Source organism: Dryobates pubescens, chromosome 29 (genome assembly GCF_014839835.1).
Source record: "Dryobates pubescens isolate bDryPub1 chromosome 29, bDryPub1.pri, whole genome shotgun sequence".
In the NCBI taxonomy this organism is placed as follows: domain Eukaryota; kingdom Metazoa; phylum Chordata; class Aves; order Piciformes; family Picidae; genus Dryobates; species Dryobates pubescens.
The window spans coordinates 3,192,404-3,218,852 of NC_071640.1; the positions used below are offsets into that span (position 1 = coordinate 3,192,404).

A 26,449-nucleotide genomic window follows, 5' to 3' on the forward strand; every position below is an offset into this window, starting at 1 on the left:
TTTTGCAGGCTCTCAGAAGCCTCACCCCCGTGGAGAGGGTCTGCAGTAGGTTTGTTTTGCTCTTGAGCTTCTGCATTGCCAAGGACCACTGCACCAAAATAGCACAGAGGAGACTCATGTGGAGGTGGGAGTTGCACCCCTGGGGTCGGGTCCCTGCTGCTGCTAATTGCTGTAGCTCCCTTGGAGCCAGCAGAGCTACACTGATTGATGCCAGATGATAATGGCACTGTATTTATCTTGCTGGCTTCTTTGATGCTTGCTGGCTGAAGAGATTGATTATGTGATAAGCAAAGATGGCATGGAACAGCAGAGGAGGCAGGGGAGTTAGTCAGCTCTCAACAGATGGGGCTTTGGGATGTGGCTTTATTGGTTGAAGCCTATTGTTGGTGATCAGGGAGCTGGAGCACCTCTCCCTGGTGAAGGCAGGCTGAAAGAATTGGAGCTGTTCAGCCTGCAGAAGAGAAGGCTCCAGGGAGACCTTAGAGCTGTGTTTCAGTATCTGAAGGGGAGCTACAGGAAGGCTGGGGAGGGACTGCTCAGAAGGGCTTCAGGTGGCAGGTCAAGGGGCAATGGTTTGCAACTGGAGCAGGGGAGGTTTAGCTTGGACATCAGGAGGAAGTTCTGCACAGGGAGGGTGGTGAAGTACTGGAAGAGGTTGCCCAGGGATGTGAGGGAGGCTCCATCCCTGCAGACATTCAAGATCAGGCTTGCTGTGGGCCTGGGCAGCCTGATCTAGCTGGAGGTGTCCCTGCTGAGTGCAGGGGGGGGTTGGACAAGATGACCTTTGAGGATCCTTTGCAAGCTGATGCAATCTGTGCACACTGCTTGGAGTTCACAACAGCCATGGTGCAGGGAAGAACAGCCAAGTGGTTTAGTCACTGAATGCTTGGAGAGGGAGGTTGAGGTTGGATGTCAGGAGCAATTTCCTGCCTGCAAGAGTGGTCAGGTGTTGGAACAGGCTGCCCAGGGGGGTGGTGGAGTCCCCAGCCCTGGAGGTGTGCAAAAACACTTGAGGATGTGGCACTGTGGGATACAAAATCATGGAATCAATAAGGCTGGAAAAGACCTCAGGGATCATCCAGTCATGATGTGGTTGAGTGGCCATGGCAGGGTTGGGTTGATGGTTGGGCTCAGTGATCTTAGAGGACTTCTCCAACCTTAGTGGCTGTGTGATTCATGTGAAACATGCTGCACATCATGCAGCAAGCAAAAGCAAACCCTTCTCATCTGCACTTGCCTGATGTCCCCTCCCTGGAGGTGTGCAGGGCCAGGTTGGATGAGGCCTTGAGCAACCAAGTCTAGCTGAGAGGCATCCCTGCCCGTGCAGGGAGGTTGGAGCAGATGATCTCTGAGGTCCCTTCCAACCTGAGCCATTCTGTGATGATTCTGTGGTGCTCCCAGTGTTGCCCCTGGGGCTTTGCATAGTCTGGATGCAGAGGTGAACTGGTGGCTGTAATGGGATGAAGATACAAAGATGGGATGGGCACTGGGACTGTGTGTGAGGGTTTGGCTTGGGAGGATGGTTGGCACTGGGGTAGCAGGCCCCAGTGCTCTGCAGCTGTCCAGATGCAGTATCTCTGACTGTGGGATATCCTCCTTCTCTCTTTACAGGGCCCAGTTGGTTTCCCTGGTGACCCTGGTCCTCCTGGAGAGCCTGGCCCAGCTGTAAGTGTCTGCCTCACAGAAGGGCACCTAGGTTCCTTCTCTTGGCTGAGTGAAATACAGCCATGTGCTGTTCATTCACCAGCAGCTCCTCTGCTATTTGCTCTTCCTTTACTTGGGGAAGAAGAGCAGGAGGTTCCACCCCCAGATCATTTGTCTGGCCATGCTACAGCCTTTGGGGCAGCAGCTACAGGGAGGCTGCTCCTGCCTGCAGGCTTGGGCACAGGACATCTCAGCAGGGGGTGGAAAGGGCTGGTGCTTGGTGCCCTGGAGCCTGGTTGAACCACACCTGCTGCTGATGCCCTGCTCAGCCCTGTTCATACCCTAACCCCACCTGCTTGTTTCTTTCTCCTGCCCTTTTTAGGGTCAAGATGGTCCTCCTGGTGACAAAGGTGATGATGGTGAACCTGGACAAACTGTGAGTAACTGGAGAGATGAGATCTGCTGCTCCATGGCTTCTGTGTGCAGGTCCAAGGAGCCTTGAGCACCTGATTTTACCCTCCCCACCCCCTGCTTCTGCTGCCCTGCTCCCCATCCCTCCTGGCCTGTGGCAGCCTGGCTGCTGCCATCCCCCCCCGGGCTGCTTCAGCCACGGCCCCTGCAAGCACAAAGCAAGCTCTGAGTCTCTCACGTTAACTTTGTCATGCCTTCTGGTGCCTCGTGGTGGGAAGGGCTAAAACAAGCTACCACCTGCAGCCTGAGGAGGTGTCAGGAGCTGGGCTGGCCGCCCACAGCCCCAGCTCAGCACAAGCTCCAGATCTCGGCTGGGGTTTGCCACGGTTGGCTTTCTGCCTCCCCCGTCTCCTGGTGCACTCATGGCTTCTTGTTCTCCTCCCCTCTCCACCTAGGGTTCCCCTGGTCCCACAGGAGAGCCAGGCCCCTCTGGACCTCCAGGCAAAAGGGTAAGCTGGCTCTGTAGGAGGATTCTTCTGGGTGGATTGGTGCTCAGGCTGTTGTTCTTCCACAGTCAGTGGCGAGGCAGCAGCAATGCCAAACAAATCATCACCATCAGAAGAGACAGGGAGAGATACATTGGTGTGGCCTCCACAGCCACTGGGAAGTGATGAGAAGCTGTCAACTAAAGCCCAAGGATTGCTGCTGGGGTTTTGCTAGCCCCCCAGCAGACAACAGAAGCATGAGGTGCTCCTGCTCCTCTTGCCTTCGCTGCCAGAGCCCAGGGATTCATTCAGCAAGGAGCTCATTTGCAAAGCTGTTCAGAGAGCTTTGTCTCCATTTGTCAGCTTCCCTGGGGCTGCAGCAGCTTTCAGCTAATTCCCAGGGACCCTTTCAGCTCAGTGGGGTCTAATTGTGTTCTGCATCTGCTTCAGTCTGGAGAAGAGAAGGCTCTGAGGAGACCTAACTGTGGCCTTCCAGGGTCTGAAGGGGGCTCCAAGAAAGCTGGGGAGGGATTTCTGAGGGTGTCAGGGAGGGATAGGACTGGGGGGGATGGAGCAAAACTAGAAGTGGGGAGATTGAGATTGGATGTGAGGAAGAAGTTGTTCCCCATGAGGGTGGTGAGAGCCTGGCACAGGTTGCCCAGGGAGGTGGTGGAAGCCTCATCCCTGGGGGATTTTAGGGCTGGGCTGGAGGTGGCTGTGAGCAACCTGCTGTGGTGTGAGGTGTCCCTGGCCATGGCAGGGGGGTTGGAACTGGCTGAGCCTTGAGCTCCCTTCCAACCCTGCCAGTTCTATGATTCTATGGTTTCTGCTTTCTCCAGGGTCCTCCTGGTCCTGCTGGTCCTGAAGGAAGGCAGGGAGAGAAAGGAGCCAAGGTAAGAGCTGAATGGGATTTCACTCCTGCCACAGCCCTTTGTATGCCAGGGGGCTCAGCCTCTGCCAGCAGCAGTGCCTGGAAGGCAGTGATTTGATTTTGCTGTCAGTTGCAGCACATTAACCTGGATTCTTGGGGGGTGGTGGTGGTGCTGCTGGCCTCTAATCTGAGCTTGTGTTTCATCTTCTCACAAACTCTGTGGAGCTAATTGGGGCTTGGGTAAGGTCCTGGGAATGCTTGGGTGGGTTTTTTGTTCTTGCCTGGGGAATGACCAAGAGCCATACTTGGCAATTTAATGTGCTGTAAATAATAGGGTGTGCACAGCCCCATGCCCTTCCCCAGGGCAAACCCAGCATCACTGGCTCTTGAGTGGAGGTGGTGGGGAAATGGAAAGCAGGATTGCAAATTACAGGTCCAGTTGTGGTGGCTGGGGGCGGGGATGCCATCTGCTAGCTCATCTCCCAGGACCAAACACAAGAGAGCTGCCTGCTCCCAAGGAGCTCACAGCTAAAGGGCTCTTCCTGCTGGAAATGAGCAGAAGTAGTCAGGGCTGGAAAGAGATGGGGTTTAGAGACTTGGCCTCAGTGCCTGAGGGGTAGGAAGCAGCAGGAAAATCAACAGATAGGAGGTTTTGCCTGCTTTGCATGGATCTGCCTTCTCTTCTGTGACATCCTGGCAGCAGCTGCACTGGAGGTGTTTAGGAAGAGACTGGAAGGGGTGCTTGGTGCCATGGTTGAGTTGATTAGATGGTGCTGGGTGGTAGGTTGGACTTGATGATCTCAAAGGTCTTTTCCAACCTGGTTAATTCTGTCCTCTTCTCTTCCTCTTCTCTTCCTCTTCTCTTCCTCTTCTCTTCCTCTTCTCTTCCTCTTCTCTTCCTCTTCTCTTCCTCTTCTCTTCCTCTTCTCTTCCTCTTCTCTTCCTCTTCTCTTCCTCTTCTCTTCCTCTTCTCTTCCTCTTCTCTTCCTCTTCTCTTCCTCTTCTCTTCCTCTTCTCTTCCTCTTCTCTTCCTCTTCTCTTCCTCTTCTCTTCCTCTTCTCTTCCTCTTCTCTTCCTCTTCTCTTCCTCTTCTCTTCCTCTTCTCTTCCTCTTCTCTTCCTCTTCTCTTCCTCTTCTCTTCCTCTTCTCTTCCTCTTCTCTTCCTCTTCTCTTCCTCTTCTCTTCCTCTTCTCTTCCTCTTCTCTTCCCTCTTATTCCATCCTGTCCTGTCTTACTCCACTCTATTCTATTCTATTCCATCCTGTCCTGTCTTACTCCACTCTATTCTATTCTATTCCATCCTGTCCTGTCCTGTTCCATTCTGTTCTGTTCTATTCTGTTCCGTATTTGCGAAGGTCATCTGATTGCCCCAGTGCAAATTAAACCACACTGCCTCTTTGCACCTAGGGTGAAGCTGGTTTGGAAGGCCCTCCTGGCAAGACTGGTCCCATTGGTCCCCAAGGTGCTCCAGGGAAGCCTGGCCCCGATGGCCTGCGAGGGATTCCTGGTCCAGTTGTGAGTGTTGCCAAACTGAGCCGAGTCTGAGAAAGCCTCTGGGCAGGGCTGCTGCTGGTGCTTTGCTGGAAGCCAGCTGTCTTGGGAGATGCCTTTCTCCCAGTGGAATGTTCTGTCTGTGCTTGGATGCCTGACAAGCAGATAAAACATCAGCAGTGGGAGTAGCATAGCAGTGAAGATCATGCTGTACTTGAGCCTTGGGGCTGCTCACGCACTCTCCGTGGGTGAGAATTGCCAGGAGCTCCACAGTCCCTTTTCCAGTAGAGAGCTGAGCATGAGAGGAACAGAAACCCTTTTGCCTTTTCCATCTGAGAGAGGCCAGGGCAAAGGTTCCCTGGCACAGAGACCAGAGGAGGATGTGTGAATGATCTGAATAATCCCAGCTGGGAGCACTGCTGTCGTGAAAGACTCTGCTGAGGGAACTGCACTCTTTTACAGGGTGAACAAGGTCTCCCAGGATCCCCTGGCCCAGATGGTCCTCCAGGCCCAATGGTAGGTCCAGACCTTCAGACTCCATGAGGTTTGGAGATGGGTGAATGCAGTTTCCATCAATTAATTCTCCTTTTTGTTTCTTCTCCTGTCTTTCCCATAGGGTCCACCTGGTTTGCCTGGTCTTAAAGGAGACTCTGGTCCCAAAGGGGAGAAGGTGAGAATGGCACCCCTGATCTCGCTGCCTGGTGCCCCTGTGTGGTGTGGGGGTGAAAAATGGCATTGTAGAGGGGTCAGGCAGCTGGCAGGACAAAGCCAAGGAGTGCCCCCAGCCCAGCCCCATGTGCTGTCTCTCATGCTCTGGAAACATTGGACCTGTCTTTATCAGAGGGGCAACCAAGATGGTGAAAGGTCTTGAGAATAAATCTTCTGAGGAGCAGCTGAGGGAGCTGAGGTGGTTTAGTCTGAAGAACAAAAGAGGCTGAGGGGAGACCTCACTGCTCTCTACAACTCTCTGAAAGGAGGCTTGAATGAGATGGGGGTTGGGAAGACCTCACTGCTCTCTACAGCTCCCTGAAAGGAGGTTTGAGTGAGGTGGGGGTTGGGAAGACCTCACTGCTCTCTACAACTCCCTGAAAGGAGATTTGAGTGAGGTGGGGGTTGGGAAGACCTCACTGCTCTCTACAGCTCCCTGAAAGGAGATTTGAGTGGGGTGGGGGTTGGTCTCCTCTTACAAGTCACAACTGATAGGGCAAAAGGGAAATGGCCTCAAGTTGAATCAGGGGAGGTTTAGGTTGGGCATTAGGAAAAAAATCTATGCTCAAAGGGTTGTCAAGCCCTGGAAGAGGCTGCCCTGTGGTGGAATCCCCATCCCTGGATGTGTTTAAAAGCTGTCTAGATGTGGTGCTCAGTAGTGGTCCTGGCAGAGTTAGGTAAGGGTTGGACTTGAGGATCTTGAAGGTTTGTTTTCCAACCATAGTGATGCTGTGCTTTGGAGGAGAGTTGTGAGGGTTGCTCAAGGGATGTGCTGGATTGTGAGGTGGGGGAGGCTGTGCTGCTGCCCATCTGGATCCCAGACCATGTTTCCCATCCCCATGTCACCAACTGGAAGGTGTGGAGCAGCTCATGCTCCTCCTGCACAGTTGGGATGGAGTGCACAAGAGCCTCAGCAAACTTGAAGAGAGGTTTGCACACCAGGAGGAACCTAACAGTAAGGACCCAAAGCTCCAGCTAAAGAGTTACCAGGATTCAGAATCACAGATCAATGTGTTAAAAGGTAACCTCCAGTGGGAGATCACCATGAACATCTGCTCTTCTCCCCTAGGGTCATCCAGGTTTAATTGGTCTTATTGGCCCACCAGGAGAGCAGGGAGAGAAGGGTGACAGAGGTCTCCCAGGCCCTCAAGGCTCAGCAGGACCCAAAGGAGAGCAGGTAAATATTCCAGAAGGCTTTAATTAAGTGTGGGTTTGAGCTGTGGGGAGGTTTGCTGACTTCCAGCAGGCATGGCCTGGAAGGGATGGTCAACCTCAGCAGGAGACCCTTGCTGAGTTCTGAGGAGTATTTTCTGTGCCAATGGAATTCCTCCTACCTGTGAAAGGTAGAGATGCTCCCAGATGACCCAGCTGAGGGGAAAGCAGATTCTCAAGGGTGGTATGGAAAGGGTTCCATCAACATGGAGGCATGGTGACATTAAATCTCCATCTCAAGGAGTGGCTTTTAGAGCTGTGTGCCTGAAGGAGGTACCAGAATCCCTGCTCGTGCCCTTGCCTGGGCACGCACACCCCTCCAAAACCAGCTGGAGCTCCACATTTGAACAGAGCCATCCAAACCTGAGTGGTCACCATCTTAGCTGTGCAGCTCTCCAGCAGCACCACTGCATGCAACTCACTGATGTTGTGCTTCTCTTTCTCAGGGTATCACAGGTCCTTCTGGGCCAATTGGACCTCCAGGGCCGCCAGGATTGCCGGTAGGTGACAAGTCACTGGCTCGGAAAACCTCGGGAGATACACAGCCCCTCTGGGGTCACCTTGCTGCTCCCAGCTCAGTCCTTCTGGCCTGCCCTTGTCTGAGGGTGCTGGTGGGAATGGGTTTACCCAGCTGAGCCCATGATGAGCTCCTGAGTGAGTCACAAGAGTGGTGCTTGAGCTGAGTGATGGGCATGGGGGGACATGGTGTGATGGAGGCAGGGAGATGAGCTCGCTCTGTTTCTCTCCCTCTTTCTCTTGGATGATCCCATGGTGATCTTTTTTGGGGTACTTTTTGCTATTTGCAGTTTTTTTCACACTGGATGCCCAAAGGCTGCAGCCTACACCCTTGGGTGACCAGCATTTGCTTCTGCTGAGTGTCCTTAGCATGGAGCCAGGATCAGCCCTGGGTTGTGGTCATCACACATGGAGCCAGGATCAGCCCTGGGTTACCATACATGAAGTCAGGATCAGCCCTGGGTTGTAGTCATCACACATGGAGCCAGGATCAGCCCTGGGTTGTGGTCATCACACATGGAGCCAGGATCAGCCCTGGGTTGTGGTCATCACACATGGAGCCAGGATCAGCCCTGGGTTGTGGTCATCACACATGGAGCCAGGATCAGCCCTGGGTTACCATACATGAAGTCAGGATCAGCCCTGGGTTGTAGTCATCACACATGGAGCCAGGATCAGCCCTGGGTTGTGGTCATCACACATGGAGCCAGGATCAGCTCTGGGCTACCATACATGAAGCCAGGATCAGCCTTGGGCTGTGGTTATCACATATGGAACCAGGATCAGCCTCAGGTTTTGGTTGTCACTCATGGAGCCAGAGTCAGCCTTGGGCTGTGGTTATCACATATAGAGCCAGGATCAGCCCAGTTTTGGTTACCACACAGCTGCTTTTCCCATCCCCATCCAGACAGGATCATGAAGTGCTGGCACACACTGGTCTGACACAAATCCTTTATGTGTGTTGGCAAATGAAAGCAACTCCACACTCAAGTGGATGTGAAAAGTGGAAGCAGAAAAGGAGTCAATTACCAGAACCACCTTGTCCTGCACTGCTCTGGGTCACTCCAAGCAGAGACTTGATGACTTTTGTGCTAGGAAACACACTGACTCCTTCCTGTATTTCTCTCTACACAGGGTCCACCTGGTCCCAAAGGTGCTAAAGGATCATCAGTGAGTATAGCCATTGCTAAATGGAGATGCTGAGGAGCCCTTACTGAGTCCATAGACTGCTGTGACTCCCCCACATCAGTGGCATTCAGTGGGGATGCTGAGGAGCCCTTACTGAGTCCATAGACTGCTGTGACTCCCCCACATCAGTGGCATTCAATGGAGATGCTGAGGAGCCCTTACTGAGTCCATAGACTGCTGTGACTCCCCCACATCAGTGGCATTCAATGGAGATGCTGAGGAGCCCTTACTGAGTCCATAGGCTGCTGTGGCTCCCCCACATCAGTGGCATTCAATGGAGATGCTGAGGAGCCCTTACTGAGTCCATAGGCTGCTGTGGCTCCCCCACATCAGTGGCATTAAAGGCAATTAGCAAATGCAGCCCTTTGCAGGTTGTCTAAGCCCAGCAATTCTAACTGGGGAAGGTCTCTGTGGCCCATGCTGCACCTCACTGAACATCAGTGCAGCAAAGAGCAGAAGGAAGAATCCAGTGCATAGTCCTGGGGAGAAAACCCCCTGGAAAGCAGAGGCTGGCAAAAATAGCCTGAAGCAGGAGGTGCCAAGGTGGGAAGAGAAGGACTCACTGAGAAATGAGAGGCTGAAGCAAGCTTCATGCCACAGAGCTGTGCAGGCAGCTAAGAAATCCTCTTTGGGCAACTGCCTGATGTCTTCCCCCCCCACACCTCCTCTGTAGAATTCAAGGATGTATTAACTTAAAGATTTTTTCCTTTCTCTTACTTGATTTCCAAAAGTGCTGAATTGCTTTGGGGAGTTCACTTTTTACCTGCACTGGAAGCTCCTTTTTGGCTGTAGGGAAACCTCAGCAAAATTGGACTGGTTAAGCCCAATCTTATGATTTGGGGTGGGGTTTTTTTTTTTGACTGAAGCATCAAAATGAACTGAAATGAAAACATTTTCTTGCTGAAGGGGTGCAAGGACTCTCCTCTTTTCTAGCTGAAGGGACAGGAAGAAGAGGCTGGCAGCAGAAGTGATGTTTGGGATGGGCTATCAGTGCCAAATGCTTCTCCCTCAGTCACTCACACATTTTTTAACCTTGTTTGTTTTTACCTTTGTTCCCACCCAGGGTCCAACAGGTCCAAAGGGTGAATCAGGTCTTCCTGGGCCCCCAGGGCCTCCTGTAAGTAGATTCCAGTACCTGCAGTGTGGAAGGAGGTGCAGGTCCAATGGGATTGAGTGGGTGTTGTGATGTTAGGAAGGAGATTCCTGGACAAGGCTTTGGTGTGTGAGGAGTCCTAGCAGTGGATTGGCATCTCTTGGAGATGCTGGGGGAGAAAGAGTGAAGCTGGAGGTGGGGAGATTCAGGCTGGAGGTGAGGAGGAAGTTCTTCCCCATCAGAGTGGTGAAGCCCTGGAATGGGTTGTCCAGGGAAGTGGTTGAGGCCCCAGCCCTGGAGGTGTTTAAGCCCAGGCTGGGTGAAGTTCTGGCCAGGCTGATCTAGTGTGGGGTGTCCCTGCCCATGGCAGGGGGGTTGGAACTAGCTGATCCTTGTGGTCCCTTCCAACCCTGACTGGTAGTACTATGATACTGCTACTAAGAAGTTGCTCATGGGAAGATGACAAGAGAAGATGGACCCAGCACTGAGGCTGTTGTCAGTCCCTTCATGGGTGGTTTGCATGCCTGGGGTGTATCTCGTGCTGCTGCTGCTCTGGCTGCTTTGGCCACCTCTGCTGCCTCTCTTCCCACTGCCCAATGCAATGAGAAGTTGCTACCTTCTTTCCCCACAAATCAGGGTCCTCCTGGAGAAGTCATCCAGCCACTGCCCATCCAGTCTTCCAAGAGGACCAGGAGGAACATTGATGCCAGCCAGCTGGTGGACGATGGAAATGCTGACAACTACATGGACTATGCAGATGGCATGGAGGAGATTTTTGGCTCTCTGAACTCCTTGAAACTGGAAATTGAGCAAATGAAGCATCCCTTGGGCACCCAACATAACCCAGCAAGAACCTGCAAGGATCTGCAGCTCTGTCACCCTGATTTCCCAGATGGTGTGTCCTGGGACAGAGGGGATGTGGGGCAAACACTGTGGGTTTCCAAGCTCCTCACAGGGAACACAAATGAGTGAAGGAAGAGAAGGAATTTGGGAAGTATCTGATGCCTCATAGGGAATTAATTTCTTTCCTGAAAGGGTGGTCAGGGATTGGCACAGGCTGCCCAGGGAGGTGGTGGAGTCCCCATCCCTGGAGGTGTTCTAGAAACCTGTGGCCATGGCACGTGTGGCCATGGCTTGATGGCCGTGGTGGGGTTGGGTTGAAGGTTGGACTGGGTGATCTTAGAGGCCTTTTCCAACCCAACCAATTCTCTGATGTGGCTGACAAAGAAAGGATACTTAGAGAGGAGTTGGACTGGATGGTCATTGTAGGACCCTTCCAGTTGAAACCATTCTGTTCTGGTGTAAGAATGAGGACATATGATGAAAAGCAGCAGCTTCAGGGGAGGTTTAGGCTGGATGTGAGGAAGAAATTCTTCACATAAGAAGAGAGAGAATAGAATAGAATGGAATGGAATGGAATGGAATGGAATGGAATGGACCCGGATGGAAGAGACCTTTGAGATCATCCAGTCCAACCTATCACCCAACGACATCTAATCAACTAAACCATGGCACCAAATGCCTCATCCAATCCCCTCTTGAACACCTCCAGGGATGGTGACTCCACCACCTCCTCGGGCAGCACATCCCAATGGCCAATCTCTCTTTCTATGAAGAACAACTTCCTAACATCCAGCCTAAAGCTCCCCTGGCACAGCTTGAGACTGTGTCCCCTTGTTCTGGTGCTGCTTGCCTGGGAGAAGAGACCAACCCCCACCTGGCAACAACCTCCCTTCAGGGAGTTGTAGAGAGCAAGGTCTCCCCTGAGCCTTCTCTTCTCCAGGCTGAGCAACCCCAGCTCCCTCAGATTGGCCATGGGAATGTGCTGCCCAGGGAGGTGGTGGAGTCCCCATCCCTGGAGGTGTTTAGGAAGAGCCTGACTGAGGCACTTGGTGCCATGGCTTAGCTGATCAGATGGTGCTGGGTGATAGGCTGGACTCGATGATCTCAAAGGTCTTTTCCAACCTGGTTAATTCTGCATTCTGCAAAGTGCCACAGACTTGAGAGGAATCAGAGCATCCCCAAGTTACACAAAACCCTCCAGATACTCCAAACCCCCACCCCTGGGAAGGTGGTTGCTGAAGGGCCTCTCATCCTTCCTGCACAGTGCTGATTCTTTCCTCCCTTCTCTTCCCTCTCGTGCCTCCAGGTGAATACTGGGTTGATCCCAACCAGGGATGCTCCAGGGACTCTTTCAAAGTTTACTGTAATTTCACAGCTGGTGGAGAGACTTGCATCTTCCCTGACAAGAAATCTGAAGGAGTAAGTCCAGACAACTCTTCTTTGATTGCTTTATTTCCCCCCTCCCCCTCTCTATATCATAGTGATAAGAGACTGTGTCCCAGTCTGAATAGTCATAGAGAGGCCGTTCCAGGAGATGTCAGCAACACCAAGTGAGGATTAGAGCTCCAGAGCAGTTCCTTCTTGCACCAGGCTGGCTTCTAAAATGACAAAGAATAGGTCTGCAAGGTGAATTTCTGCAAGGCAGACTCAAACCAGAGGCTGGGACAAGTCTGTGGTGATTTCTCAGGCATAAGAAACACTAAACCCTTGATTTTATTTTATTGTATTGTATTTTACTTCTCTTCACTTCTCTTCTCTTCACTTCTCTTCTCTTCACTTCTCTTCTCTTCTCTTCTCTTCTCTTCTCTTCTCTTCTCTTCTCTTCTCTTCTCTTCACTTCTCTTCACTTCTCTTCTCTTCTCTTCTCTTCTCTTCTCTTCTCTTCTCTTCTCTTCTCTTCTCTTCACTTCTCTTCTCTTCTCTTCTCTTCACTTCTCTTCACTTCTCTTCACTTCACTTCACTTCACTTCATTCTATTGCATTTCATTTATATTTTATTCTATTCTATTGCATTCTACTTTATTTTTTCATTGCATTTTGGTTTATTTTATTACATTTATTTAATTGCATTTTATTTACATTTTATTCCATTCTCTTCTGATTTCTTTTATTCCATTGCATTTTCTTTTATTTTTACTTTATTGTCTTTATGGGTTTTTAATTTTCTTCTATTTGATTTTATTGCCTTGCATTTCAGATTTTCTTTTGTTGTATGTGTTTTCTTGCATTTATTTCATTGCATTTTATTTATTTGTTGTCTTTGATTTATTTTCTTGCATTTTCTTTTGTGGGTTTTTTTAATTTTCTTGTATTTTAATTTACTGTATTTTATTACATTTATTTGGTTGCATTTTATGTTTATTTAATTTTATTTATATTTTATTCTAGTCTATTTAATTTGGGGTTTTTTTTATTGTATTTATTTCTTATTTTATTCTATTCTATTGCATTTTCTTTTCCTTATTTGACTGCATTTTATTTGGCTGTATTTTTTGGGTTATTCTTTTATTTGATTCTGTGCTTTTGATTTATTCTTTCTTTCCTACAAAGGCACAAATGTGTTGGTGCAGAAACTGCAGCTCCTCATCAGCTTCATTTAACTCATTCCCCATCTCCCTTCCTGCAGCTGGGCTGCTGCTCTGCTCTCTCCATGCACAAGCATCACTTCTTCCTCTGCCCTCCCTGTATCTTCAGGCAGAGCAGGGCAGAGCAGAGCAGAGCAGATCAGAGCAGAGCAGAGCAGAGCAGATGAATGTTTACCTCCTGCCATTTTCCCTGGTGGTTCTTGCCTCTAAATGATCCTACATGATTGCAACTACCTCCAGTGCTCTGCCTGGCCCTTGCTGCACAAGGCTGATGAAGTTATTTGTGTGATGATGTGCTGAGCTCAACCATGCTCACATTTTTTATCCCCTATCATAGAATCACAGAACTGTCAGGGTTGGAAGGGAGCTCAAGGCTCAGCCAGTTCCAACCCCCCTGCCATGGCCAGGGACACCTCACACTACAGCAGCTTGCTCAGAACCACCTCCAGCCTGGCTGCAAACACCTCCAGGGATGTGGCTTCTACCCCCTCCCTGGGCAAACGGTGCCAGGCTCTCACCACCCTCATGGGCAACAACTTCTTCCTAACATCTAATCTGAATCTACCCATGTCTAGTTCTTTTCCATCCCCCCCAAGTCCTATCACTCCCTGACACCCTCAGAAATCCCTCCCCAGCTTTCTTGGAGCCCCCTTCAGATCCTGGAAGGCCACAATTAGGGCTCCTGGGAGCCTTCTCTTCTCCAGCCTGCACAACCCCTACTCCCTCAGTCTGTCCTCATAGGAGAGGTGCTTCAGCCCTCTGCTCATCCTCATGGCCCTTCTCTGGCCACCTTCCAGCACCTCCAGATCCTTCCTGTAACAGAGGCTCCAGAACTGGACACAGAGCTCCAGGTGTGGTCTCTCCAGAGCAGAGGGGGAGAATCCCCTCCCTGGCCCTGCTGGCTCTGCTTCTCTTGCTGCAGCCCAGGCTCTGGTTGGCTTTCTGGGCTTCAAGTGCTCACTGCTGGCTCATGTTGACCTTTTCATCCATCAGCACCCCCATGTCCTTTTCTTCAGGGCTGCTCTCAAGCCAGTCCCTGCCCAGTCTATATCAGTGCCTGGGATTGCCCTGAGATCACTGTCCATGCACTCTCTTTCCTGGAGCTGCCTTCCCCAGTGCCTGGAGCCCAGTTCCTGCCCTGGCCAAGCAGAAACTCCTGCACAGCAGCCTAGGGGAGCTCTCTCAGTGCCACAGTTATGCTCCAGCTGGGTTAAGATGCAGGCTGAAGCTGTTCCCTCCAGCCAAAGCCCTTTACTCACTGAGCTCCATCCACCAGAATTATGTGCCAGCACAGGAGAAATAACACACAGCATAAATCTTCCTTGAGTTTTTGTTAGGGCTGTTTGAATGGGGAGATGGATTTCTTCTCCTTTTGCATTAACTCCTCACAATGTTGGCAGCTGAAAAGGAAAGAAGGGGGGAGGAAAAAAGAAGGCAAAAGGCAGAGGCTGCCCAGAGCTTCCCATTGCTCAGGCTCCTGCCACTCTGATTCTGCAAGTGGCTCTTTGGCCCCCACCTCACCCACCGTGGAGCTGCTCACTTCTGACCACTGTGATGCTCCTCAAATGCAAATTGTGCTTCACTTCTGCAGTGCTGTTGTAAATAAAGGGGAAAAAAAAGCTTCAGCCTGCCCTTTTTTTCCCCTCTTCTCCATGCAGAGGAATGAAAGCTGCTCCCACACCAGCATTCAGATTGGCTGAGTGGATTTGTGCTAAGCCACAACAGAGTGTGAGCCCTGTCGCCTTCCAGTCCATCCTTTATGCTCCCACACCAGCATTCAGATTGGCTGAGTGGATTTATGCTAAGCCACAGCAGAGTGTGAGCCCTGTTGCCTTCCAGCCCATCCTTTATGCTCCCACACCAGCATTCAGACTGGCTGAGTGGATTTATGCTAAGCCACAGCAGAGTGTGAGCCCTGTCCCCTTCCAGTCCATCCTTTATGCTCCCACACCAGCATTCAGATTGGCTGAGTGGATTTATGCTAAGCCACAGCAGAGTGTGAGCCCTGTCCCCTTCCAGCCCATCCTTTATGCTCCCACACCAGCATTCAGACTGGCTGAGTGGATTTATGCTAAGCCACAGCAGAGTGTGAGCCCTGTTCCCTTCCAGCCCATCCTTTATGCAGCAGAAAAGAGCTGACTTGCTTTGTGGGTCACATCCTTGGGTAGGAAAGGACAATCCCAAGGCACCTGCACACAGCTTGGCTGTTGGCTTTGGGGGGAGATTTATGGCAGAAGCGAAGGAGCTTGCGGGAGGGCGAGGGAGCAGGAGGCAGCCATGCATCTTGCTTGGGCTCTGACTCAAAACAAGTGATTCAGCTGGGGCTGCCAGAAAGGATGCTCTGACAGCCTATTTCTTCTCAAGGTCACCCCCCTGCACCACCCCAGGTAGCTGATGTGTGATGGTCCAGCCCTGACTCGGGAGGATGCGCTGCTCGTGCTGCACCTTATTGCTTCCCAAATGCAGGAGGCAGGCAGAGGCTTCTCCTTAATCCCATTCCTTCCCTTTCCCAGCCCCACAGCATCTGGATTTGGTGACAGAGTGACAGCAGCCTTCTCCATTACCACCACTGCTTCTCCAGCCCAGCCCTCCCATAAAGATCCACACATCTCTGACTGTTGACATTGCCTTTCTTTGTCCTCTTTCCCTTCCCTTTGGTCTCTCCTGCCCAGAGACTGCACTGCTGGTTTTCATAGAATCAGCCAGGTTGGAAAACACCTCAGAGATCATCAAGTCCAAGCTGTCACCCAACACCTCATGACTAACTAAACCATGGCTCCAAGTGCCACATCCAATCCTTTTCTGAGCACCTGAAGGGATGGTGACTCCACCACCTCCCTGGGCAGCACATCCCAATGGCCAATTCCTCTTTCTGGGACGAGCTTTCTCCTCACCTCCAAGCCTAAACCTTCCCTGGTGCAGCTTGAGGCTGTGTCCTCTTATTCTGGTGCTGGTTGCTTTGCATCCAAAGTATCTAGGAGGTGAAAACCATCAACCCTGAGCAGAAGAGCCTGGGACCAAGGCAGTGCTGGGCAAGCAGGGCAGCACGCCACACCATCCCCTTCTGCTTCAGCCACCTTAGGGCTCTGCCAAGTGGTCTTGGTGGTGGTTTATAAAGCTGAAGTGAGCATTTGAAAGGCAGTTGGGGATTTCAAGTGAGACATGCAAGAATCTGCTGGTGAAACTGAATGTAACTTACTTTTTCTTTCTTTCTTTGTCTCTTTTCCTCCTCCCTCTCCCCCCTCCACCGTCCACAAACTAGGCTAGGATCACTTCTTGGCCCAAGGAGAACCCAGGCTCCTGGTTCAGTGAATTCAAGCGGGGTAAACTGGTAAGATACAGCTCAGTGCTTTCAGTTGCCTTTAACCCATGTCATATTTTACAGAGCAAAATGGCTCGCTGGCCCAAAGAGCAGCCCTCCACATGGTATAGTCAGTACAAGCGGGGGTCTTTGGTAAGTGGCTAACCTTGGCCTTGGCCCCTCTCAGCCTCAATCAGAGCCTTGTCATCTGCTTTGGTATGGCCAGGCCCGCTGCACCCTGCATGCTGGACTAATACCTGTCACAAGCAGCAGTGAAATGCCAGAGAAACCCAACCCAAGGCACGCATTTAAGGTGGAACAGTGAAAAAAGAGACAGAAGGCCCCAGTGGGGATACTTTGGGTTCCAGTCTGCCTGTCATAAGTAGCAGTAAAATACATTAAAAGACCCCAAGCCAAACATTTAAGGTGGAATAGTGAAAAGGAAACAGAGCCCCCCCCCCCCCCAATGGGGATGCTTTGGATTCCAATCTGCCTGTCACAAGTAGCAGTGAAACACAAAACCTTTAAGGTGGAATAGTGAAAAAGAAACAACCCCTCAGTGGGGATGCTTTGGATTCCAGTCTGTCATAAGTAGCAGTAAAATACATTAAAAGACCCCAAAGCAAGCATTTAAGGTGGAATAGTGAAAAAGAAACAGAAAGCCCCAATGGGGATGCTTTGGGTTCCAGTCTGCCTCTCACAAATAGCAGTGAAGCACAAAACCTTTAAGGTGGAATAGTGAAAAAGAAACAACCCCTCAGTGGGGATGCTTTGGATTCCAGTCTGTCATAAATAGGAGTAAAATACATTAAAAGACCCCAAGCCAAGCATTTAAGGTGGAATAGTGAAAAAGAAACAGCCCCAATGGGGATACTTTGGGTTCCAGTCTGCCTCTCACAAGTAGCAGTGAAACACAAAACCTTTAAGGTGGAATAGTGAAAAAGAAACAACCCCTCAATGGGGATGCTTTGGATTCCAGTCTGCCTGGCACAAGTAGCAGTAAAATACATTAAAAGACCCCAAAGCAAGCATTTAAGGTGGAACAGTGAAAAAGAAACAACCCCTCAATGGGGATACTTTGGATTCCAGTCTGCTTGAATGGAAAGTTAGGAGCAGGTGATGAGCTTCTGCCTGGGTTAAAAGAGGACACACTGCCAGCATGGGGGACCCTGCAGAGGTGGAGCTGGTGTGTCTCTGCAGAGCTGCATAGGCTCATACACTCATGGGATTGGAAGAGACCTTCAAGACCAATCTGCCCCTGAGCTGCCCCAGGCAGCCAACATCCCCCTCCTCCTGGGCTGAGGTTTCTTGACACATCCCAAACTTCCACCTTAAAAGGCAGACACCAAAGAGAGTCATCACTTTGCTTTCCTAAGCTGCACTCATTGCCACTAAACACATTTGGCTCAGATTCTGCCCACAAGAAGGACATGGCTTCTGCAGCTCCTCATGGCTCCTTGGAGGGCCCCTACTCATAGCTTAATCACAGAGCACTTCAGCAGTTAATATTGAGTTACATCATCTCCACCTCCATCCCCTCCATCTCCTTCACTCCTTCCATCCCCTCCGTCCCCTTCATCCCCTCCATCTCCTTTATCCCTTCCATCCCTTCTATCCCCTCCATCTCCTTCATCCCCTCCATCTCCTTCATCCCCTCCATCTCCTTCATCCCCTCCATCTCCTTCATCCCCTCCATCTCCTTCATCCCTTCCATCCCTTCTGTCCCCTCCATCTCCTTCATCCCCTCCATCTCCTCCATCTCCTTCATCCCCTCCATCTCCTTCATCCCCTCCATCCCTTCTGTCCCCTCCATCTCCTTCATCCCCTCCATCCCTTCCATCTCCTCCATTCCTTCCATCCCCTCCATCTCCATCTCCTCCACCACCACCACCTATTCTGCTTTCATTTCCTTTCCCCCAGTCTCTTCATGCTGATACTTTAGAGGCTGAATTGCCAACCTAGAGCTTAGGACCCATCTTTTTAGGGCTTTCAGTGCTACTTGGAGCCCTTTGTTCCCCCTTTCAGTGTTGCCATTTTCTTGCTTTACCTCTCCTGCACTTTCTGTTTGGAACAACCACCACACAAAAAAGCCACCAGCACGTGGAAGACCTCCCTGAGCAAACCTCAAAGCTCTTCAACACACAAGCCTTAGGTGTCAAGTTTGATGTCTTTTCATTTAAAGGACCTCTCACTTCACCCCAGCCAGTAGCTGGAGCCATCAGATTGCTCAACTGGCAAACCCCAGCTCTCTGGACCCAAGAGCAGTTGAATTCTGAGTGTAGATGGGTGGGATGAATGAGTTTGAGCCCCCCTCTGGGTTGAGCTTTGCTCCTCTTACTGCACAGTGAGGATCCCTGGAGTCTTTCCCTACAGCCTGAGTGTGGTCTCTCAAGGGGGCTGAGCCCATGGGGATCCCTGAAGCTGAGGGGAAGATTTCCATGTGGCTGCTCAGCATTGCATCCTCCTGTTCAGGTGGAACCTCCTGGCTTCCAGTTTGTGCCCTCTGGCACTTGTCCTGTCCCTGGGCACCACTGAGCAGAGTCTGGCCCCAGCCTCTTGCCCCCCAACCCTTTAGCTCTTGCTGAGCATTGAGCAGATCCCTTCTGGGGCTGCTCTTCTCCAGGCTCAACAGCCCCAGGGCTCTCAGCCTTTGCTCCTCACAGAGATGCTCTTAACCCCTCAACATCTCTGTAGCCTCTGCTGGACTCTCTCTCTCCAGCAGTTCCCTGTCTTTCTTGAACTGGGGAGCCTAGAGCTGGACACAATACACCAGATATGGCCTCACTTAGGGCAGAGTAGAGGAGGAGAACCTCCCTTGACCTGCTGGTCATGCTCTACTTAGTGCACTCCAGGAGACCACTTGCTGCCTTCTCAGCACCTGCACGAGGTGTGCAGCTGTGAAGCTGCAGCCTTTCTTCTGGGACTACCTAAAATAAGGGCCCATGAAGATGAAATGGAAAGAAACCATCTTGTTTTGGTGCTTCCACACCATCACTGTTCAGTGAGACAGAGTGCTTGGAGCTGTTTTGCCACTCCTCGTGCTGCAGGGGGACAAAAGGGCTGCAGATGGTTTCTTCTGGACTCTGCTGTCCTTGGTGCTACATGCAGTTCCCAGTAGCTCCACCTCCCATCCTGTCCTGGTCCTTCCTGGCCATGTGGCATCAGCCACAGGGCAATACTACCTCAGGGGAAAAAAAAAAGCAGGAAAGGGTTGATTTTAACCAAACCACCTCCCCATGAGCAAACCTTCTGCCCACAACCAGCTCCCAGCGGCTCCAGGTGCAAAGCTGAGACAGGGCTTGGTGCATTCCTCAGAGGCAGAACCACAACCAGCAGTCAAACTCCCAACCCCAGCTGCTCTGAGCTGAAATAGGAACAAATCAGAGACTCATAGAATCAATAAGGCTGGGATAAGAGGGAAAACAAGAGGAGTGAGTCCTGCAGATGGGTAGTGCCCCACATGTCCCTGGGGGTGCGTGCTAAGCACTCAGCATTTTGTGTCCCCCTCCCTTCCACGTCCTGGTGGTTTTCTGGTAGCTCCTCTGGCATGTGTGGCTCTCTTCTCCTGGTCAGTCATGTTTCACCCTCAGGAGGACAGTGCAATGGTATCCTGACAACAGGTTGGTGGATTTACTTCTTTTTATGCCCTTTCTACTCGTGGTTTTGTTGCCTGGTTATGAATCTCTCCTACTGTTTGCAGCTGGCAGCCACGGCCCGGGAGCCCTGGGAGAGCAGCCAGGCTCTGTGTGTGCCTCTGTTTCATTCCTGGTTGTTTCTCAAGCAACCTACTGTGTGTAGAGGGCAGCTCTGGACAGCAACTGGCAGCTTGGCCGTGGCTGGAGATGCCACCTAGAAGTACAGTCGATGTCTACGTGCCAACTGTGTTCCATTTGCTTCCTTGCTGGGCTGTGAGAGAAGGAAGTGCTGACTGAGTGCCTCAGGTGTGGTGTCAGTCCAAGTGTGCTTTGCAGCAACAGATCCCCAGAGACCATTTTGCCAAGGGAGAAGAGGAAGCTGATGTGCAGAATGGGGCAAATCCCTCTGCTGGTGCAGCTCTGCCCCAAGGACACCCAGGGAATTTTTCTCTTGAGCTCAGTGTAGCCTGGAGGAGCAGGAGCAGGGTACCACAGAGTCCCTAGCAGCAGGAGGGGAATTGCTGCAGGTTAAGCTCACAGATTCCTTAGAAGACAAGGTGATGAATGGGACAGACCCCAGTGTGTGCAGAACGAAACACCCACAGTGGTCCAAGAAGGCAGAAAAAGGCTCAAACCCTTACCAGAAACCTGCTTTCTCCTCTTCAGAAGCAGAAGTGTGATCAGTATTGGCTTAAACTTCAGAGAAATAGCCCCAGATCTGCACCTTTTTGCAGCCAGGGCTCTTCCCTTTCTCCTCCTGCCCTCTATTAGCTTTATTTCTTTAGCTCACAACCAGCAAGAGAAGTAAACTATCCTTTGGCAACCCTGCCCTGGCCAGTGGAGGACCAGAGCTTGAGAGATCTGCCCCAGATCTGCACCTTTTTGCAGCCAGGGCTCTTCCCTTTCAACTCCTGCCCCCTGTTAGCTTCGGTTTTTATCTCACAACCAGCAAGAGCAATAAACTGTCCCTCGGTAGCCCTGCCCTGGCGGCCGGAGGACCACAGCAGCTCCGTCCGGTAGCAGGCAGGAGCGCAGCCTGCTGGGGCGGTGAGCCCGAGCCCCGGGCTCAGGGTAATGAAGACGGGTGAGGCCGGTGGTCCTCGGAGCCCTCCAAAGGTGCTGCAGCGCCCCTCACCGCCCAGTGTTTTGCTCTTCTCCCCTTCTCCCAGCTCTCCTACGTGGATTCGGACGGGAACCCCATCGGAGTGGTGCAGATGACTTTCCTCCGGCTCCTCAGCGCCTCAGCCCACCAGAACTTCACTTACAACTGCTACCAGTCGGTGGCGTGGCACGATGCCAGCACCAACAGCTACGACAAGGCCATCCGGTTCCTGGGCTCCAACGACGAGGAGATGTCCTACGACAACAACCCCTACATCCGAGCCGCCCTCGACGGCTGCGCGGTAGGTGGCCAGGGCTGGCCTCAGGGCCTCCAGGCTGGAGATGGCTCTTCCCTCACCTCCCAATTCCCTTATTTCACAGTTCCCATGCCTTCCCACTCTCCCTCCTTCCTGTCCTCTCTCATTCCTGTCCCCTCTCCTCCTCATCCCCTCTTCTTCTCCTTCCCCATCCTCTCTCCTTCCCCATCCTCTCTCCTTCCCCATCCTCTCTCCTTCCCCATCCTCTCTCCTTCCCCATCCTCTCTCCTTCCCCATCCTCTCTCCTTCCCCATCCTCTCTCCTTCCCCATCCTCTCTCCTCCCCACCCTCTCTCCTCCCCACCCTCTCTCCTCCCCACTCCCTCTACTCCCCACTCCCTCTCCTCCCTATCCTCCCCACTTCCTCTCCTCCCCATCCCCTCGCCTCCCCCAAAGAACAAAGTGAGTCAGACAAGCAGCCGTGGGCATGGAATGTGGGAGACAGAGGCTCCCATCCTTGCTCACATTTCAGATCTGACTTTCTTCAATCATAGAATCAATAAGGTTGCAAAAGACCTCAGAGATCATCAAGTCCAACCTATCACACAACACCTCCTGACTAACTAAACCATGGCTCCAAGTGCCACATCCAATCCCCTCTTGAACACCTTCAGGGATAGTGACTCTACCACCTCCCTGGGCAGCACATCCCAGTGGCCAATCTCTCTTTCTGGGAAGAACTTTCTGCTCACCTCCAGCCTAAACCTCCCGTGGCACAGCTTGAGACTGTGTCCTCTTGTTTAGCATCTTTACCTCTGTTCCTTGTGACTTCCTTTTCTGCCCAGAGTGCAGAAGGTGGCATCATGCTGCAGCCCTTTCCTCCCCATGCTCCTCACTCTGGCCACAAGCATCTACCAGACCTTCCAAAGAGGCCCAGCATCCTCCCTTGGCTCTTGCCTCCCTCCTCTGGGATTAAACTCTGCAAAATATGCTCTCAGGAGCTCAAGCTTTGGCAAAGCAGGTGCTGCCTGCATTTATTTTGGGGACCCAGCTCGCTGCTGCAAGCGTGTGCATAATTCTCACCCTCTGCAACTGCAGAGCTTGAAGCCCACAGGACAGAAAGATTGAGATGTTTGACAGAAAAAAGCCCTCTGCATGATTTGAGATGGAAGTGGGTCTCTTCTGCCACACACACTTCTCTCTTTTTACTTAGCTGTAGGAGCAATGAGAAAGCTCAGTTTAGAATCACTTCTTCTCTTGACACTCTCACAGAGAGGGCAGCATCCATCCTGCTTCTGGAAATGCTCAGAAGCCACCATGGGGAAGCTTGTCATAGAAATCAACAAGGTTGGAAAAGAGCTCAGAGATCATCAAGTCCAACCTGTCACCAAACACTATCTAATCAACTAAACCATGGCACCAAGTGCCTCATCCAATCCCCTCTTGAACACCTCCAGGGATGGGGACTCCACCACCTCCCTGGGCAGGACATCCCAACAGCCAATCTGTCTTGCTGGGAAGAACTTTCTCCTCACCTCCAGCCTAAACCTCCCCTGGCACAGCTTGAGACTGTGTCCTCTTGTTCTGGTGCTGCTTGCCTGGGAGAGGAGACCAACCCCCACCTGGCTACAACCTCCCTTCAGGTAGTTTTAGAGAGCAAGAAGGTCTCCCCTGAGCCTGTGACAGGTCAGCCTTGATGATCTTTGGGGTCTTTCCAACCTTGTTGATTCTATGATTCCTCTTCTGCAGGCTAAGCAACCCCAGCTCCCTCAGCCTCTCCTCACAGGGCTGTGCTCCAGACCCCTCCCCAGCCTTGTTGCCCTTCTCTGGACACATTCAAGTGTCTCAATGTCCTCCTTAAGCTCAGAGGCCCAGAACTGAAGTACTTCATAGGATCCAACATTTTGGTTGAAAAAAACACCCTGTAAGATCATTGAGTCCAACCATCCTGTGACCCTCCCAGGGCTGGGGCTAAACCATGGCCCTCAGCAGCACATCTCTGCAGCTCTTAAATGCCTCCAGGGATGGGGATTCAGCCACCTCCCCAGCAAGCCTGTTCCAGTCTTAAAGAATCCTTTCTATGGAGAAGTTTCTTCTCATATCCAACCTGGAACTCCCCTGGTGCAACTTGAGGTCATTTCCTCTTCTCCTGTCACTTGTTAGTAGGTAGAAGAGTTGAACCATTCAGGGAGTTATCTTCTGCCAAGGTGATTGCGTCCTTGGTGACAAGTGCCTGCCCTCCCTTTCCCCCCTCAGATCTCAGGGGTGCTGCAGGATCACACATTGCACAATTTAAGCCAGGTTTTAAGGCTGTTGTGCCTGGTGGAAAGACCCTTTCAGTTTGAATTACTGGGCTCTGGTGCCCTGCATTCCTCTCACCTCTTCCTAAGGAGGGATATTTGCATGAACAAGGGCTGTGACTGCTTGGGTGCTTCTCTCAGTCCCAGCCTTGCAAGCAAACGACTGTGGCAAGAACTAAAGCAGCTGGAGGAGCAGGCATGAGTGGTGTGGAAGCACCAGGAGAGGCTCAACAAGCCCCAGTGCCGTGGTGGGGCACAGGGATGTCAGACTTTGGGCATTGTGCCCCAATCCTTCCTTTCTGCAGCTGTTCTTGTAGGCTGTGAAAGAGGAGGTAAAACATCCCAAGGGTGCTTATCGCAACCTGGCAGAGGCTCTGCATCTCCTGGAGCATCTCTGGTGCCCTGGTAGATCATCCTCTGTAAACTCCAGGCAGGAGATTTCAGCTTGAGCCCTACCTTGTGAAAAAAACGAGCTTGGACTGCCCCCAACACAGCATTGCTGCAGAGGTCCTGCTGCAGACCCCACGCTCTGGCCAGGGTGGAGGCTGCTGGCACCCAGCAGCAGCCTGCTCATGGTCAGGGCCATTATCTGAGTGTGTTTGCCTGATCTTAACAGCAGCTGTGCTGCAGCCTGTTCTTCAGAGACACACAAATCAGAGGGCAGGGGGTAGAGCTGAAAGCTGCTCCATAAATTCCCTTGTTTGTGCAGCCCTGCAGGCCCTGGGGGCCACTTCTGCTCCTCTAATAATTATTTATATTTCAGAGCTAACTGGATGGCTACCAGGCACCATAAAAGAAAAGACAACATCACCTTGTGAATTCCATCCAGCTCTAACTGTGATCTTTTGGGGAGCTCTCAGATAATGGCCAAACTAATATATTCAGATTAAACAGCTCACATTTGCTCAACAACCCATGTGCATCCTCGGGGAGGGAAAACAGCTCCAGCACAGCCACAGCAATTTGTTCCCAGGCTCCTGCTCCAGCTCTGATAGCAGGCTCAGTGTCTTCTGAGCTGTGTGGCAGCAACTGGTTTTTGTTCCAAAGCCTGGGCTCCCAGGACAAGTTAGCTCCCAGGGGTTTGTTCTGTGGTCATCCTAGAATGGCTCAGGTTGGAAAGGACCTTAGAGATCGCCGTCGCCGGGGGTGTTCAGGGCGAGGCTTGACAGGATGCTTGGTTGCATGGTTTAGTTGATTAGGTGGTGTTGGATGATAGGTTGGACATGATGATCTTGAAAGTCTCTTCCAACCTGGTCTGGTCTATTCCATTCCATTCCATTCCATTCCATTCCATTCCATTCCATTCCATTCCATTCCATTCCATTCTATTCTATTCTATTCTATTCTATTCCCTGCTGCAACTTCCCCGCCATGGGGCAGGGACACCTCTCAACCACACTCAGCTGCTCAAGGCCTCATCCAACCTGGCCTTCAACACCCCCAGGGAGGAGGTACCCTCAGCCTCCCTGGCCAGCCTGTTCCAGAGTCTTACCACCCTCCTAAAATAAACCATGGCACCAAGTGCCTCATCCAGGTTCTTCTTGAACACCTCCAGGGATGGTGACTCCACCACCTCCCTGGGCAGCACATTCCAATGGCCAATCTCTCTTTCTGTGAAGAACTTCTTCCTCACATCCAGCCTGTAAGGAGTGGCTGAGGGAATTGGGGCTGTTCAGCCTGGAAAAGAGGAGGCTCTCCAACTCCCTGAAAGGAGGCTGGAGTGAGGTGGGGGTTGATCCCTTCTTCCTAGCATCAGCTGTTAGGAGGAGAGGAAATGGCCTGAAATTGTGCCAGGGAAGGTTTAAGCTGGAGATTAGGAACATTTTCTTTCCTGCCAGAGTGGTCAGGGATTGGCACAGGCTACCCAGGGAGGTGCTGGAGTCCCCATCCCAGGAGGTGTTCAAGCAACCTGTGGCCATGGCACTTGGCATAGAGTCAAGCAGGTTGGAAAAGCCCTCAGAGATCATCAAGTCCAAGCTGTCACCCAACACCTCCTGACAACTAAACCATGGCTTCAAGTGCCACATCCAATCCCCTTTTGAACACCTCCAGGGATGGTGACTCCACCACCTCCCTGGGCAGCACATCCCAATGGCCAATCTCTCTTTCTATGAAGATCTTCTTCCTAACCTCCAACCTAAACTTCCCCTGGCGCAGCTGGAGACTCTGTCCTCTTGTTCTGGTGCTGGTTGCCTTCCCACCCAAACCAGATGGGCTTGCAAGGTCCCTTCCCACCCAAACCACTGAGAACTCTGCTAAGTTCTCACCAGAGCTCCTCTCTCTCTCTCTTTCTCACCAGGCAAAGAAAGGCTATCAGAAGACTATCCTGGAAATCAACACACCCAAAGTAGAGCAGGTTCCCATAGTCGACATCATGTTCAATGACTTCGGAGAAGCCTCACAGAAATTTGGCTTTGAGGTGGGACCAGCTTGCTTCATGGGCTAAAAAAAAAAAGGAAGCCACCTGGAAAACTAGTCTCCAAATGAGCAACCTCGTAACCTCATTGCGCCATTGAATTAATTAAAGAAGAAGAGGGGGAGGGAGGGGGGGAGGGGCAAGGAAAAAAAGAAAACAAAGAGGGAAAAAAAAAAGAGGAAAAAAAAAAAAAGAAAAAAAAAGGAAAAAAAAAAAGAAAAAGAAGAAGAAAGAAAAGAGAAGAGAAAAAAAAGAAAACAACAACAACCAAACCCCACACACACAAAAAAAAAAGAGCAAAAGGAATTTCCTCATCACAGGCAGGTTCTGCAACTGGACAGCGATGGGTTCTTGGTTTTGGTTCTTGGCTTTTGGGTTCTCTTTTAACCTCTG

General features: G+C 51.5%; 1 protein-coding gene across 2 annotated transcripts in view; it reads left to right on the plus strand.

The window, feature by feature from the left end:
* COL5A1 (collagen type V alpha 1 chain) overlaps nt 1–26,171 on the plus strand; it is a 200,135-nt gene extending 173,964 nt beyond the window's left edge. The window contains exons 51-66 of one of the 2 annotated variants that reach the window (XM_054174209.1): nt 1,612–1,665; nt 2,027–2,080; nt 2,511–2,564; nt 3,380–3,433; nt 4,819–4,926; nt 5,365–5,418; nt 5,519–5,572; nt 6,680–6,787; nt 7,269–7,322; nt 8,473–8,508; nt 9,590–9,643; nt 10,256–10,514; nt 11,769–11,881; nt 16,310–16,378; nt 21,153–21,386; nt 25,940–26,171. In XM_054174209.1, coding sequence (XP_054030184.1) covers nt 1,612–1,665; nt 2,027–2,080; nt 2,511–2,564; nt 3,380–3,433; nt 4,819–4,926; nt 5,365–5,418; nt 5,519–5,572; nt 6,680–6,787; nt 7,269–7,322; nt 8,473–8,508; nt 9,590–9,643; nt 10,256–10,514; nt 11,769–11,881; nt 16,310–16,378; nt 21,153–21,386; nt 25,940–26,086 — 1,506 coding nt within the window. In that variant the 3' untranslated portion in view covers nt 26,087–26,171. Of the gene's footprint in view, nt 1–1,611; nt 1,666–2,026; nt 2,081–2,510; nt 2,565–3,379; nt 3,434–4,818; nt 4,927–5,364; nt 5,419–5,518; nt 5,573–6,679; nt 6,788–7,268; nt 7,323–8,472; nt 8,509–9,589; nt 9,644–10,255; nt 10,515–11,768; nt 11,882–16,309; nt 16,379–16,432; nt 16,502–21,152; nt 21,387–25,939 lie in introns of both variants that reach the window. The other variant, XM_054174210.1, reaches the window with a different exon arrangement.
* The last annotated feature ends 278 nt before the right edge of the window (nt 26,172–26,449 follow it).